This window comes from Sipha flava, unplaced genomic scaffold (genome assembly GCF_003268045.1).
Source record: "Sipha flava isolate LNK unplaced genomic scaffold, YSA_version1 83_pilon_pilon, whole genome shotgun sequence".
Classification (NCBI taxonomy): Eukaryota; Metazoa; Arthropoda; class Insecta; order Hemiptera; family Aphididae; genus Sipha; species Sipha flava.
This window is the reverse complement of record NW_020273625.1, coordinates 220,268-237,820: the sequence shown is the minus strand read 5'-3', so window position 1 is coordinate 237,820 and position 17,553 is coordinate 220,268. Positions and strand designations below refer to the sequence as shown.

The window sequence follows — 17,553 nt, the reverse complement described above, 5'->3', positions numbered from 1 at the left end:
ATATAATTCTTTTTTTTGCCAATATTATACAGAACTTAAAATATAATATTGTGCGATATTTCTCGCCTTTATTTGGTCGAAGCATCGTATAGATGATAATAATGATTACCAACCTATAATCGAGATTCGGAAACCAGAGTCCATAGAATTTTAATTGTATATTATAATATATCATAAAATATTCTATATTATAGAAAGACATTTAAATAACAAAAAAATCAATGATAAATATATGGTAAGATTATATTAATTTATTGTGGAGAAAACTCGGAAGAAGTTCCATCCGAGAAAAGAAACAAAATATTAATTTAATATAACGAGATTAAACTCACTAAACAACAAGACAATTTTATATTATAAGAGGCCACAATTTTCGGAGGACTACGTTAAAATAATTTGTATAGGTTCATTTATTCCACCAATTTCACTGTGTAATGGACCACATTGCTACATCTTTTAAAACAAAAACCAATTGTTTAGGGATTTTCCTCAACAAAGCTTATATTTTCGACACTGTATGGCTCATCGGTTTATTATTTGAACTTAACAAACATTTTTTGACACCATAATATTTACTTCTAAAATTATACATAAATTATAGAACATTAAGAATCAAATTAAAAACTTCATTTTCCAGCATACAAACATTTTAGCCAATATACTTCAAGGGAGCGATATTACTGATTTCTTCTACGCATTGATCATAGGTGACATTTCTACAGATGATAACACCTTAATAGGGACCTATGCCAACGCATCGCAATCCTTTCATCAAGTTAAAGTCGAAGCAATCGGCTTACATTAAAACCATAAGTTTTATATATAATAAGGATCAGCTTATCCCATTGGTTCATGGAAAATTAAGGTCAACGATTTCAAATCTCCTCATGTCACTTTCTCCCTCTGCCGTGGTAACTGTTCTCACATACAATTTGAGAATTTAATCATTTCTAACACTAAACTAACTAAGTCAAATATCTTAGTCTACTGTTTGACTGAAGGCTCACCTGGGGCTCCCATCTCAAAAACAAACGTGTCGCGAGGTTTAAATGAAATGGTACTCCAAGTGATTTATTGAGATATATTTTTTTCATTTTATTTTTTTAAATGCTAGAAATAATAATATATAAATTAATACATCATGCTAGAAATAACTTTTATTGATTAATACATCGCGGTTGGCGTGCTTATAGGAATGACAGGACTTCAACATACGGTTCAAGACTACTCAGACTATTGCACAATAAAACGCCTGTTTGTATGTATCATGATACATATGATCGACGCAATACCAGAATACTCCAATTATTGCACGACTGATCAATATATAGCCCGAGAGAGATCACTTTTCGTGTTTCACAAGTCAGCTCTATAATCGATTATCGGTATCGATTCGACCCGAGTTTTGGCCTTTAATATATGTCACGAGGCGGCAACGGCGTACCTTTGAGTAATGGATAAATCGGGAAAAGACCGTGGTGACAGGTCGAACGATGTACAAAGTATTATGTCTTTATAGATATATATTCAACTAAACTTAAATAAAATAATCGCACTTATTTTAATAAGCTGGATATTACGATTTTTTGATAAACTCACATAAATATAAGATAATAATAAAAATAATAATTATTTGTGTAATACAAGATAATAATCAGAATAATAATTATACGTGAAAACAAAATGTAAATAATTAAATAGCCGCCTACATATCCTTAGGCATTTCCTAGAATCTAATATACCTATCTCTAACCGTTTACTATTCTACAAATACCTACCACCATCCAACGCCACCTATCTGATCAAGCGGAATCGTTCTCCGGGGTATCGCTAAACCATATAAAAATTCCAAGACATCTACCTCCACATGATTGTCTAAACCTCTTGGTACTTCACAAATGTTGCTTTATATAATTGTTTGCTATGTCCTATTATATGCTGGAGAGTGATGCGTTACTTAATTCTGGGGAATCGAAGTGACGGGTATATAAGGCCGACCTCACTTTAATTAGCTGGGAGCCTAATTAAAAAAGGCGTTCAACACCACAAGAACCGAAGATTCTCGTTGGGTGTCGATGACTAGCGGAGAAGGGTGCTTGAATCGATGGGTCGCTAAACTGAAAACCTGGTCGAGCACCAGATTTTTGGTGCGCTCTGGCGACATCACTACCGCCGATTATAATCACACAGCAATGTCTGAAGAGATTGACTAAGAATCGCTAGACTAGGTACCAAAGCGGAATATAAGCCGTACCTATCCAGTAACCCAAGTTAGCTAAATTCGGCCGGATCGGGGCTGTTCGGCGACTAAGCATCGAATACGAAAAGCTTGTTATCGTACGCCGACCAGGGGGTGTCACCTCTAACCGTAGAAGGCGGACACGTATCGGTCCGGACAGAGTCGAGAGTCCACCGCTCAGGATTTCGTGTGCCTGACCGGGGTATAGAAACATTGGGTCACTTTGGAACGGTAGCGACGGCAATCAATCGTGTTGATTTATTAATAACGTGGTATTAAGTATGTATAAATTGTAATGTTGTGTTGATAAAAATGTATAAAATATATGAATATAATTTAAGTATTTATTATTATTTGTATAGTATATGCATCTTAATGGTTCTACAAGTAATTTTATAACCAAATTCAATTTATGGGCCATACAATGAATGAAAATTGCTTCAGGGTGAGAGTCTCTTATTCTAGTTTGAACACCAGATGTAGATCCTGACATAACATTTGCACTATTGTATGTTCGTATTACAAGAGGAATATCAGAAATGCAGTTTTTTTAAAACAAAAAGTATTTCAATAAAATATGTTCAGCTCCTCTTCCATTTGATACAATATAGCTATTAGGAATAATGTGTCTTACACATAGGGATAATTTTTCTTTTTTATAAGATCTAATGGAAAAAAAATTTGTAAAAATAAAATTATTTAAATATTTATTAATATCTAATTTCTAAGTAATATAATATTACCTTACTTTTTCACACATAATGTACATCATTTACAGTTTTTAATATCACTAATAATAGTCATATTTGAACAAACTTCAAGTATATTATTTTAAATGATACAATTTGTATAATTAATTTTTCTGTTAAAAATATCTAAAAATTATTGTTCTTGGCAAAGTCCCTGTTTGGCATAAAAGAGAGTTATATTTATAAGTAGGTACTTTTACATATTATTTATTTTTTAAAACTTCATTTTTTTTTTTTTTTTTGGCAGTTGATTATTATATATCAGTCGATTTAGAACTGTTATAGTTATTATACTGAACATTTGATTTTAAATGTTTTAACAGTTTTTGAATGTTTTCACAATTTTTCAACCAACTAAAAAAATTAATAAATAAATAAAAGTAAAAAAATATCTTCTTCTTCTTTAGTTTCGGCCCTTAAGACCATCCTGAAAACGATAAATTTTGCCACTTATCCCTGTCCTCCGCTACTTCTCTCCATTTGACACCAGGCTCTATCCTTTCCACTTCTCTTTTCACCCCATCTTTCCATCTCAGCCTAGGTCTACCTAGTGGTATTTTTCCTATAGGGTCTTCTTCGATCACCCGTTTTACTAAAGTACCCTGTTTGCGCCAAGCATGTCCTGCCTAACTTAGTTTTCGTTTGGCAATATCCCTAACTATACTCGGCCTCTAAAAAAGTCTTTGGAGTTCCACATTATAAGTAAAAAAATATATGCATTTATGGAGGTAGAGGTTCATATTTTTTATTAATTAACTTATTTTCTTTCTGTTCCACATCTTATCGTTATGCACAGTGACGTAGTTACGGGGGAGGGGTTTCCAACTCCCAGATTTTTTTTTAATGATATTTAATTATTATTTATTAATATTTGCATACTATAGTAAAATTATATTTTCATTTTACATTTCAATCTTAGATTAGGAGGTATATATATATTAGAATATTAGAATTAGAATTATGAATATATTAAAAATTGAATAACAAAATAATTTTCATTAAATACGAGACATAATAATATCATTTTAAATGTAATATTATTATATAGGACTTTGTATTAAGATATATTAAGATATTATGAATTGACTCTTAAATACCCCTTCCCAGAAATTTTTTTTTTATCCATGCCACTTGGTATGCCAATGTTTTATAAATAAAAATTATTTTTTTAATTTATATAAATAAATACACAAATAAAAAACATACTTTTCTTTAATTGTTGTATTCAATTCTGATTACATTTTCAGGTTATAAATTCTTTGCAAAATAAATACAATTAAAACAAAAAACAGCATAACAAGATAGGTACACTATATTCTAGCCATTCAAATTCGCTATGGTGTTTTATAAAATTAAATTTATTTTATGTTTCTTTTTAAAACTAAAATTTTTTTCGTTCTCATTCAAATCACTTTTCCTTCGTGAGTTACAGACCTTTTTCATTATTTATTTTTTTTTTTAATTTTATACTTAAAATGTTGAACACTTTATGCTACGGTCTTAGAAAATAATAATTATCTTCTAAGACTTTGATAGGGACAATATTAGATGGGTCTGTTCGCAGTCGATTAGAGCACTACGTTATTATTTTTGTTGTTATCACTAAATAGTAAAATAAAGCCAATAAAGTAAAAAAATATAGGTATTTCAATAATGTTTTTCAGTATCAATAATTTTACTGTAGAAACTTATTAATAGTGCTATTACATTTATATAATTGTCTTTGAATTAGTTTCTTCTTCTTCTTCCATGACTTCGGCCTTCAAGATCATGTCGTCCAACAGATTTGTCTCCAAGTTTCTCTATCTAAAGCTAACTCCTTCCAATCCAATCCTGGTCTCACTTTCTCTATGTCTTCTTTGATCCTATCTTCCCAGCGTAACCTCGGCCTTCCAAGTGGTCGTTTTCCTTTTGGTGCATTCTCTTGTACTATTTTTATCAACGACCCTGTTTTTCTCCAAGAATGTCCTGCCCACTTCAGTCTTCTTTTGGTGATATCTTCTTTAATGCTTGGTCTTTGATACAAATCCTGAAGTTCCTTGTTTTTACGTATTCTCCATTCACCTGTATGTTCGTCTTTACATGGTCCATAGATTTTTCTCAGTACCTTTCTTTCAAACACTAAAAGAGCATTTTTGTCGTTTTTCCTCATGGTCCAAGTTTCTGACCCATATGTCACCACTGGCTTGATAAGTGTCTGGTATATTTGGACTTCAGATTTTTCGAGATTACTCTAGATTTTAATAACTTTGTCAGGCCAAAATAACATTTATTGGCAGCTTGTAATCTTGCTTTTATTTCCGTACCTATTTCATTCTGCTGTGTAATTAGTGTGCCAAGGTATTTGAACTGCTGCACTCTTTTGAATTTGTAGTTTTCGACTTCCAGGACCTCGTTACGACAGCTTTTTTGTTCATGTCTTTGCACGACCATATACTCAGTTTTCTCTGCGTTAATCTCTAGGCATACACGTTTAGCAGCATTTATGAGTTGTTTTGATTGTTCTTTGAGTTTATCTTTGCTTTCTGCCATCAAGACTATATCGTCTGTATATAGAATTCGTTTACACATTCATAATAAACATGCACATTAATTAAAAACGGACATGAATTGAATTGGGAATTCTTCACGTACAAGTGAATACCTGTACTTACAATTTTCTCCTGTCGACTTATTTTATTGTTAATATTTTATAATTTAAAAATCATTTCAACCTTTACTTACAAATATATACACATTTTTTATCAATTACCATCATATTGTATTGGTTTGGCTACAACAAAACTAAAACCTAATTCAAATACATTTTTTGAGAATGATTTAAAATTATTTGTTTGCCATTGAATGGAAGTTTTATGAATTTTAGATGATTTTACTAAAACTTTTTCAAGAAAAATAAAATACTTAGTGTTGTTCATTTTAATAAAAATAATTAGAAAATGATTTGAACAGATTAAAAAGTCTTAGCTTATTTGGGGACTAAAAGAAAAATATAACTAAAATATATAAGTATTAATAATGGAATATTCCATTCTAATTATTTAATGCTTACTAGTTAAACTACAAAATTGAACAAACATTGGTAATATTTCATATGTGGTTGTAAAGATAATACGGACTATAAAGTCTTATTGTCAAAATAATTAGAGGTAATTTTCAAAATAAGTATTTATTTAAATTTACTAGTTTGTTGATGTTTAAAATTTCGAAATATGTACCAATCACTTTACATGTGGACATGGAGAATTTAATTTAAATTTATATATTTCGTTTATTAATAATATGGATGTGATTAATAATATATATTTATGTATTAATTATATATTTTAATAAAACATTTTGGGTGATAATAACAAAATGACAACATGGTGCTCTAGTCGACTGCGAAGAGACAGATCTTAGATCATATGAATCACTATGAATTGAGCCAAACCCTATCTTGCCTGTGTAAACAATTTGAAGCACATATACGCGAAGAGTCTTGTTGAGATGCCTTATCTACGCATCCGTGAGTATACTCGTCACATATTTATTTTATAAATAAATGTTGTATTTAATATTCAAATATTTTTAGTTTTATAGTTATCACTAGGGCCCGGAATTATATGCACTAAAAACGTATGAAATATGCATGCATTTATGCAATGGTTCTTAAAATATGCAAAAATATGCGAAAATATGCAAACAAAAATGCATGTTTATTATTTATTAATTTAATTTTAAAATATATACAATTCATTAAATAATTAATATTCAACAAAAAATATTCTTTAAAATATATCAACTGTATTTTATATATTTTATTGAATTGTATGGAACTGTATGTTGTATTGAAATGAAATTTTATTTTAACACTCACTCATCTAAACAAACATTCACAAACAAAAATCAATTTAAACAAATCAAGGGGATTTTTATAATATTTTTTAAGTTACCTGGAGAGTTACTATTATATTGGTACTTATATCAAACTTTATCTTATCTTATTATCAAAATATACAAAAATCAAATTATATAACTGCACGATTCACGGAATTTACGATGAACATGCGCCAAGTAATAAATAATAATATTAATAACTTCATAATATTTTTTTCTATATATGCATTATATTTCAGAAAATTGCTAAAATATGCATAATAATTTAAAATGTTCCAAATATGCAAAAATATGCCAAATTTAATTTCGCATACCAACACTTTAGGTTAAGATTCAATTTTCTGTCTTACTTACCTAGCTACTCTTTAGTTTAATATATAAAAATATGCAAATGTATATAATTCCGGACCCTAGTTATCACTCATGAATTTCCAAGGTAAATAAATAGAATAGATATGCGACGAGCATACTCACGCATGCGTAGATAACATATCTCAACGAGAGACTCGTCGCTTATATATGTATGTGCTTCAAATTGTTTACACAGGCAAGATAGGGTATGGCTCCATGTATGTGATCTAAGGACATACATAATCTTTTTTTTATGACATACAGACAATGAACTTATGAAATTTTTCATATATTCTATGATACAGACCCATACTAGATCTACAGAAAAATCATGGTTTAAAATAGTATCTATCTTAATTATGTTAAAAACATATGATCAAACATTAAAAAATAATTAATGTTAATTATTTTATAAGTTGGTAACACGATTATAGATATATTTAATCGTGGTTGGTAACAATAGTAATGGGGAATAAAAGAATCAGAATTCCAGTGACGTATTAGATAACTTTTAACCGCCATTTCTTGTTAAACCTTCAATTGTTTAAGGAAATTTAGATTCATTATTGATGGCTAATCTTTAATAAGTATTAAATTATTTATATATATTATTAAATATATATATATATATATATATTTGTATTTATATGTATATATTTCAAACAACAGTTTGAGTTCTTAAATTTAGATATTTTCCGTTGGTGATTGATAAGAATGTAAACAGTCATTTAAATATTTGTATGATTATTTAGTTTGAACAAAATATCGCAATGGCGTCAAAAAGAAAAGATCTAGACCATGGCCAAAGTTCACAGGCCAAAACAAAAAGGATCAGGCAAGAAAAAGTTGGTGATTTTTCTGACGATGAAGACTTGTCCGATATTGAAGAGAACGAGATATTCAACGGCATCCGAATACCGTTGGAGTTACCTCCCATTGTATCAGCAGAAGAAAATGCTGGCCCACGTATGGTCATTAAGAACATAGTGGCTAATAATTTTAAGAGTTATTATGGAGAAGTTGATATTGGACCGTTTCATAAGGTATTTTGGCTATTTCATAACTATTCATTTATCTGTACTTTTTGAGTATGTTAATACTTAAGACGTATTTTAAATGGACATTTGTTTCTAACTTTAAACTAATATTTATACAGTAGACTTCTAATAATCAGATAGATATTAGACCTGAGGACTGTCGGATTACAAAAATGCCAGGTTAATCGAGTTCCTTTAAAGAATATATTTTTATATTTTTATTTATATATATATTTATTATATATTATTATACCTATATTATATTATATATTTTTATTATTTATTGAACTACCTTAATTTATTTTTTTTCAATTTCTATATAATACATACATATATATACACTAATTTGTTATTTAATGTGAATCGTTTTACAGTACCTACAGGTTAGGGAACGGGACATAAAACAATTTACAATTTATAAACTAATTGTTTGTATAAATAATACTCAAATCACTTATTATAGAATTTCTATTATTATATTCTCCTAAAATATATTTAATACTATAGTACCTTTACCTTTTTTAATTTTATTTATACATACATTTAACTACTTACTGAATGACAATAGGTTTTATGGAATTTTTTTTATGATTTAATTTGTTCAATTAATAAAACTTTATATTAAAATTTAAAAGTTTACCCATACAATATATAACTATGCTATTTAATAATAAACTTATGACGATGATACTGACATGTGTAAATCCCTGTGTAAGTCTCTGTGTCAACTGTATAACATGATGGATTTAAATAATTTTCTATTCATCTTAAGGTTTTAACTGTAGTTTTCAATCATAGAAAGTGATTAACGATATTCATTATCTTATGTTATACATCAATATTTAATTAAAGTATATAAATGTACACATTTTTAGTTATAGCTTAAAAAGAAAAAATATATTACAATATTTTAATTAGACATTTATAAAAAATATTGTGTTTTTATTGATTTAATCTTGGTAAATAAATAGAGGTTCATCTATAGTTTTCTAAAAAAAATTATTAATTGATTTGTCACTTTTAAACTATGACATTTTTTACAGAGTTTAACAAGCATTGTTGGTGCAAATGGAAGTGGAAAGAGTAATGTTATTGATTCTTTACTCTTCGTGTTTGGATATCGATCTACAAAAATAAGATCAAAAAAAGTATCTGTACTCCTACATAAGTCAGACAAACATAAAGATGTTCACCAATGTTCAGTCACTGTAAATTTTGTGCATATTCATGATGATGTAATTGTTTATTTATATTGATGTTTAATTATTAATTCTGAGCGAAGCAAAATTGTATAAGCTTTGCAATTTTTATTTAATCACATTTAAAATACTAATATAATCTGCATTGAAAGTTTACTAAAATATACATTTTAAATAAAAAAATTGTATTTAAAAAAAAATATAAGTATAATCTTTTGTTTTTCCAAGCTTAATATAAAAATTACAATTTATTTATATTTAATTTAAGTCCACAAATATTTATATTTAGGTTTATAAAACAAATTGCTTGGTGTTTATTAGTGATTTTATAATGCAGATCTAATTTTAAGCTATCTTACTTAGTTCTAAAGAAGTGACATTAATATTTATGTATATACTAACTAACCTTCGTTCAGAATTTGTTTTTTGATTCAGAATTTTGAACTGGAATAAAAACACAAGATCATAAGATTAGTATATCCCTAAGACTACAAATTGTATTTATTTAATTTGATAATTATTTTTTTTTAGGATACTCAAGATCTTGGTTTTATTGCTATTCCAGGATCTGAAATAACTATCACTCGTACAGCATTTAAAGACAATACATCGTTTTATACTTTAAATAACAAACGTGTAAAATTTAAAGAAATAGCAACTATTTTAAAGAAAAATGGAATAGATTTAATTCATAATCGATTTCTTATCCTCCAGGTAAATTTGATGAAATACCTATAAAAATCTATTAGACCAAACAAATGATAAATTATGTTGTTTATGGTACTAGGGTGAGGTCGAACAAATTGCAATGATGAAACCAAAAGCTGAAAATGAACATTCGACTGGCATGTTAGAATATTTAGAAGATATCATTGGTACTGTAAGATACAAGGTTAGTTAATAATGAATAGTTTCAATTGAAAATATTTTTCATCATATAATGGATTAAATTATTTATGTCATTTTTTAATTGTAAATTTGTTTAGGTATCGAATACAAATTTATTTGTTAAAATTAAATTTTAAATATTTATCACCTTGTTTTTTAAATTAAATTAAAGTAATATAATTCTTAATTTTTGTTTTTTTCTATAAGATCTATAAGATTTCTATAAAATTAAAAATTCTTAAATTTAGAATAATTTGAATAATGTTTAAAGTTTTAAATAGTTATTTATTTATACTTGTATATGTATTATATTACAATTTTTAAATACAATGTTGGATTTTAGAAACCAATTATTAAACTTGAAGAAAAAGTGAAAGAATTATCAGCGGAAAAAACTGAGAAAATAACTCGTTTAAAGTTTGTTGCAAAAGAAAGAGAAGAACTTTTGGAACCAGTTGAAAATTGTATTAGATTTTTAAAGTTAGAAAACCGAAAAACTTGGCTTATGAATAAAACATATCAATTCGAAATGTAAGTTGATTTCAATTTAAATTCTGTATAATAATTGAGGTGTTGGCATGGAAAAGGTACTAAGTCATAAAACCCAAATTTGACAGGAGAAGGAAAAAAAACTGTTTTGCGTATTTTTTGAACCTTCTTTTCTAATTTAATTTCTAATTGAATTGTCATAAATCATATTAGACGATAGTTGATAACAATGTTTGTATCAAAGAAAACAATATTATACATTGATGAATTCGTAAGATGACTTGGTATCGTTTCCAAGCCAAACCATAATGACTCACGACTAACGTCATCTTGTATTCAATGTAATTCCTAATATATAAAGAAATTTGAGTTAGTTCCTTTACCATGCCATTGACATATGTATTTAATCCATTTTCAACAAAAAAATGAAAAATTGATTTTTTTCAATTTTGTACCTTTTCCATGTCAATGCCTCAATTATTTATATATTTATAATCGTCTTATTATTTAGTTAATCATTTTTTATTTGTATTTATTCGCTTATGTTTTATGTTTATTAGGTATAAAATAAATAAAAAATTAAAAACTAAAACTGAAAAACTGACCAAGATCGAAGAAGAATTAACTAATATTGAGAATGAGGTTGCAATTATTGAGGAGAGTAAAAAAAATAAACAAGAAACAGTCGATGGTTTTAATGAGTAAGTCGAATTTATTTAATGAATACTGTATAAGTTATAAATAATGGTATTATTAGGCCTGTTATGGTTAAGAAGCAAAAATGTCATATTGTTTTATTGATTTCTTTATTTTATATTTCTTTTTTTATTAATGGGATTTTAACATAAAATTATAATATCCCAACAATTATGAACATTGATGTTTAAATATAATTTGATTTGGTAAAGCTCACACTCTTAAATTTCGGAGATCTGATTGAAGTATAAAATTAATCGTATGTATAATTATAATTACCTTATCATTGTTAGTTGTTAGAGTGTCAAAGAGAGAAAAGTTAATACTAAAAGTGGAAAAAAGTCTTTGACTGGGTTCTTTGGGTGGAGAGAGATGGATAGTTAATGAGAAGGTGTTGGAAGTCACAGTAATTTCCACCACAGTTGGGTAGAAGACAATGTGTACTATTGTTGAGTCCCAATTTAAATGAGTGGTGTGGCATTAGGCTGTGACTAGTGAGTAATCTGGTGTGTTTGATTATGGCAGCGCGACTCAGCTTAAGAGAACGTCATACCTGCATATGTTATTTCCGCCTGACATACGTAAAACAGCAAATTTGTGTTCACCGATTCAAATGTAGTAATGTTAGCTTTAATATTAGTGTAAACTGACCTAAGATCAAACTTTAAGGGAAGAACATTATCTGTGTTTTGTTGTCGGTTTTTTCCGATATTTAAATTTTTTAGTGAGTTATGATGTTTTTTAATTATATTTTTCATACTCGTAACACGTTTAAAAATTAAAATATTCGAAAAAACAGATCAACAAAACACAGATAATGTTCTTCCCCTAAAGTTTGATTATATATCAGTTTACACTAATATTAAAGCTAACATTACTATATTTGAATCGGTGAACACAAATTTGCTGTTTTACGTATGTCAGACGGAGATAACATATGCTGGTATGACGTTCTCTTAAGGAATTGAAACCATGGTTGAACAGGGATGCTTTCTTTGAAATTTTAATTATACATAATATTAATCTAGTATAATATAATTTTACTGATTACCATGTATTTTATATTTTTTCATTTTGTTTCTAGTTATTGTATGCTTATAAAAAAAACAGTAGGTATTTTACAAAAATTTAATAAATCTAAATAAAATTATAGATTTAAATTTTCATAATAAATAGGTTATAATCTAGATTTTATAAATACTATATAATTTATATAGAATAAATTTGTATTGTAAGAAGGTATTTATTTTTTTTGAGACGAATAGTAAATTTCATTATTTAATTCATACTTCAGAGTCTGTTTAAGTAATTTTTTTTTTTTTTAGAAAATTAAAGGATAATACTAAAAAACATACAGAACATAAAAAGAAACATAAAAAATTATCTGATCAAGTTTTTAAGGTTACAAATTCTCTAAATAATAATGTAAAGGAGATTAAACAATATGAAAATTCTATTACACAGGAAAAAAAAAAGGTATGGTTGAGAAAACAATATTATTATATTTTTTTATGTATTTTAAGTATAAGTTTTACCATGATAAATTAAGATGAGTTTATTATATTATGTCTCATTTGGTCCTTACCATTTATTGAAATAAACAAAATACATAATGCTTGGTCTCTTTTCATTTAATCTTGCACTTAGATTATATCTAAAATCTTATTTTCTGATACAAAAAATGTGTTTAGTGGATATAAATATTTAAAAAATAATGGATATATTCCTTTGAATAAAATTAATGAAACAAGAATTTTATTTATAATCCCCAATAAAAATTTCTGTTTATAAAAAAAAAAAAAAACTTCCTAATTTTTTTTCTAAAAATAAATTTGTTTCTTCCCAATTCTGAATCTGACCTAATATAGCATAATTAGCTTAATACACAGCTTTTATTCATAAAATAAAACCTTGAATTTCTTACGTTTTAATTATATATAACTTTTTAGTTTGTGTTAAGTATTTATAAATAATTTTGTTTAGATTGCTAAAGCTGAAGATTTACCAATAGTTAAAGAAGCTGAACTTAAAAAATTGCAATCTCAATTAGTACCTTTAGAGGAGGAATGCTCAAAATTAGAAGCAAATTATACAAAAATAAATTCTAGTGGATTTGAAAAATCAAAAAAATTCAGAGAAGAAAAAGATGCATTAGCACCAGAAGAGTTAAAGTTGCAAAAACTTGTTGGTATTAAAAAAAATCAAGTAAGTTATATTTTTTAAAAATTATAGTGATACATTTATCAGAATATTTCAATTTGTACCCAGTATGAAAGTTTCAATTTATATTTTTTTAACTTTGGATTATTTTCTCATCAAATATCATGTATATTTTAATTTACACAATTTTAAAATTAAAATAATTTAAAAATGTTTGATTTCCAATTTATTAATCGTTGGGATTCAGAAAAAATAAATATATAAAATGGTCTTTTCATATATTGATAATTTTTAAGCTAATTAGTAAATAACATATACATAATTTTAATTACTTCTTATCCTAAACTAAAATCTAAAAACAAATGCTATTATATTCTTAGTTAAAATTTAAGTTGCTTTAAATAATTTTAAGATAGCAATTGCTCTTAAATTTAAATATATACAGTTAATAGTACTGCTTTTTACATGAGTTAAAGTTATTGCTTAGTACAAAAATACTATGTTTACAGTTTTTACGATCAAATTCTTAGTAAATAAAAGTATTTCAATTTTAAAATATTTGTACAAATTAATGATAGGAAAAATCCGGATTTGCTGAAGTTTGAAAATCCAAAATCCGGAATTTGTTGTAAATTCAGATACCAGATTCTGAAGTCCTAAAATACAGATTTGAAAATCTGTAAATCCAGATTCTGAAAATTCTAAACTAACAACAAATCAACAATAACTAAACTAACATTAAATATCGTAATTATATAATATATAATGTATTTTATTAACTTTATATAATTATTTAAATATTGATGATACATTTTAAAATTAGGATGGTTTTATATATATACATTGATTATAACTAGAATAAGTTAACTAGATATTTAATAGATTAGTTAGTATATAGTGAAATAATTTAGGTTTTATAAGAAAAATTTAATAATCTGATTAGAATTTTATAACCCAAAATCAAATATAAAAATCCTAGATCCTGATTTTCGGATAATCCAGATTTATTTCACATTACTTGTACAAATAAATTTTTATAGTTGTATTGTACTAGTTCTAATTTTGTTTTTTTGTTCATATCTTGTATAATTTTTATTATACTTTAACTGCCCTATAAATTGTATTTAAATTTCAAATTGGTGTATATATCATTATAACAATTTCAACTTATCTTTTTTATTGGTTTTTTATTTTAATGATGGATTATGAATTTTAAAATTTAGCTTCAAACTTTAAACACTGAGTTCGAAGTACTTTTAGATTCGGAAAAATCTGAAAATGAAAAATTACTTAAATTGGAAGAAGATTTAAGTAAAGGAACTAATGAATTTCAAGAAAATGAAAGGTAACACATAATTAATTGTTAAATTTAATGAAAAATATTTAAAAATTGTATGGTTGTTTTTTTATAGGAGTAAAGAAAATTCAGAAACAGCTATATTAAATTGTAAAAGTTCAATTAAAGACTTGGAAAGAAATATTGAAGAGTTGAAGATTAATGAGGAACAAATAAAAACTAAATTACAAACTATACGACAGAGTTTAACAGAAAAAAAAACAGCTTATGCAGAAACAACTGGAAGAAGTCGACCAATTTTATACACCTTAAAATTAAAAGATGAAGGAAAAATCAGTGGAATTCTTGGTAGATGTGTAAGTAGCTTTTAGTAATGTATTAAAAATGCAATACTATTTAAAATAATTTTTATTTATAGGGAGATTATGGTCAGGTTGAAGGTAAATATGATATTCCTGCCTGTACAGCTTGTGGATCTACAGATCAGATTGTTGTTGAAACAGCTGAAGCTGCTCAAGCATGTATTAAAATGTTAAAAGAAAATAATGTTGGTCGACTGACATTTTCGGTTTTACCTCAAATTCAAAAATTGAAACCACTTGCAGATGCAAAAAATAATTAGTAAGTAAATGAAGTACATTTTGAAGTATTTAAATATTTATTGTTTTTAAAATTAATTTAATTAAAAACTACAGTTAAAATCATTAGTTAATTAATAAAACAATATAAATAACATTTATTTATAACATTTTGTGACATTAAAAGTTAAATAGAAGTCTTTGATTCTCTATAAAAAATGTCTTAAAATACTATTTATTAAAATAGATTAACTGCGAAATTGTATTGGTCCATACTAATATAATATACTAATTTACAATATAAAGTTGCCAAATATGACCAGTTCTATTCATATGCATGTAATTAAAGATAATATGTATAAATACCTATATGTTTAATATTAAATATATTTTTGATAATTTAATCCAGTCATTAAATGTAATTAAAATATATAATTATTTATTAATTATTAAGAATTTATTTTTGAACAGTTAGTATGTTTTATTGATTAAATTGTCAATTATACTTATCCCTTCAATTGTGTATTTAACAACAATTTGAACTTAATACTAAATATTAATTTAAATGATAATAGTTTGTTTTATTGTTTAATTTTTATTAGTCCGGAAAATTCAAAAAGAATTTTTGATTACATACAAATATTAGATCAACGTTTTAGATTAACATTTTACTCTGGTGTATATGATACATTACTTGCTGAAGATTTAGAACAAGCAAGAAGAATAGCATTTGGTACTCAAACTCGATACAGAGTTGTTACTTATAAAGGCGATTTAATTGATCAATCAGGTATGTGATTATAAAACATTTGAAAATAATTTATTACATTTTGATTTTATTAGGTATTATGTCTGGTGGTGGTAGACCCAATAAAGGTAAGATTGGACCTCAAGAAACTAAATCTAAACTTGCTGGTGGAAATACACATTTAGTAAGTCAAAATGACGTAGAAAAATTAGACAAGATTATTCAAGATTTGGAGATTAAATTGAGGGAAACACAATCCAAAATTTTTGATTTGCAACTTAATGTTCAGAACTATCATGGACAAATTGATGAACTTAATAAAGTTGTTAGACAGTGTTCTTCACATATAAATGTAAGGTATTTTATTTTAGATAAAAAATTTAGAAGAGTTTCCAATTTTTTGAATTTCAGGCATGGAAAGAAAAAGAAATTCAATTGAAAAACTTAATTTTAACTCAAAAAAAAATTGCTATTGAAAAAAAAACCAATCCAATTGTTGTTGCCAACAAAAAATCTGATATTAAAAAAGCTGAAGAAGGTAAAGTATTTATTATAATGTGTATCTAAACGCAGTTTCATGTTTTATAAGAAATCATCACTGTTCCTTTAATCCAATAAGTTCCATTTTTATTTTACAAAGTCTACCAATAGTAGTCTATCAAATATCTGTTGCTTCAAAGTCATTTTCTTAATTTTTTTTAACCGTTTTATTTGTTTTCATCATTAATATGCTATGATTTATGGAAGAATTTAAAGTGCTATCTTGCCATATAAAAAGAACTACATTGGTTGTCTTTTGCTCTTACATTTATGTTTTCTATTTTTTGAGTCTGTGTATGCACTTTTTTCATTGTGTGATTTCAGTAACTTGTTCAATTTTGACTGGAATTCCACGATTTCCGTACTGCTAATTTCTGATTCATCTTTCTCTGTAAGCTTGTTAATTGGCAAGGAGAAATATATTTTTCTGAACTGAAAACGGTTTTTATTTGCTAGCTATAACAATATGATAAACTCACTTAACAACTAATGAAAACAAACTGTGGTCAACTTGACATGTAAAATTACAGTGTAACAATATTTATTGATAAGAAACACACAAAAGTTTTCAAATATATTTATTTATCATTAAATGGATCATATAATTTAATTAGATTTGAATAATTAATATTTTATCTCTTTTGTGTATTTATTATGTGATTCTATTTCGGATATGACTAAATATTTTTGATCGCTATAATTG

General features: G+C 26.2%; 1 protein-coding gene across 3 annotated transcripts in view; it reads left to right on the top strand.

Annotated features, from left to right (window-relative positions):
- LOC112693256 (structural maintenance of chromosomes protein 4) overlaps positions 1 to 17,553 on the top strand; it is a 36,646-nt gene that overhangs the window by 11,739 nt on the left and 7,354 nt on the right. The window contains exons 1-15 of one of the 3 annotated variants that reach the window (XM_025568242.1): positions 6,455 to 6,496; positions 7,971 to 8,261; positions 9,299 to 9,490; positions 9,986 to 10,168; positions 10,242 to 10,346; positions 10,686 to 10,873; positions 11,392 to 11,532; positions 12,853 to 13,003; positions 13,511 to 13,732; positions 14,911 to 15,032; positions 15,100 to 15,340; positions 15,403 to 15,605; positions 16,165 to 16,352; positions 16,406 to 16,662; positions 16,722 to 16,848. In XM_025568242.1, coding sequence (XP_025424027.1) covers positions 7,989 to 8,261; positions 9,299 to 9,490; positions 9,986 to 10,168; positions 10,242 to 10,346; positions 10,686 to 10,873; positions 11,392 to 11,532; positions 12,853 to 13,003; positions 13,511 to 13,732; positions 14,911 to 15,032; positions 15,100 to 15,340; positions 15,403 to 15,605; positions 16,165 to 16,352; positions 16,406 to 16,662; positions 16,722 to 16,848 — 2,593 coding nt within the window. In that variant the 5' untranslated portion in view covers positions 6,455 to 6,496; positions 7,971 to 7,988. Of the gene's footprint in view, positions 1 to 6,454; positions 6,497 to 7,708; positions 7,806 to 7,970; positions 8,262 to 9,298; positions 9,491 to 9,985; positions 10,169 to 10,241; positions 10,347 to 10,685; positions 10,874 to 11,391; positions 11,533 to 12,852; positions 13,004 to 13,510; positions 13,733 to 14,910; positions 15,033 to 15,099; positions 15,341 to 15,402; positions 15,606 to 16,164; positions 16,353 to 16,405; positions 16,663 to 16,721; positions 16,849 to 17,553 lie in introns of those variants that run through there. The other 2 variants (XM_025568240.1, XM_025568239.1) reach the window with 2 other exon arrangements.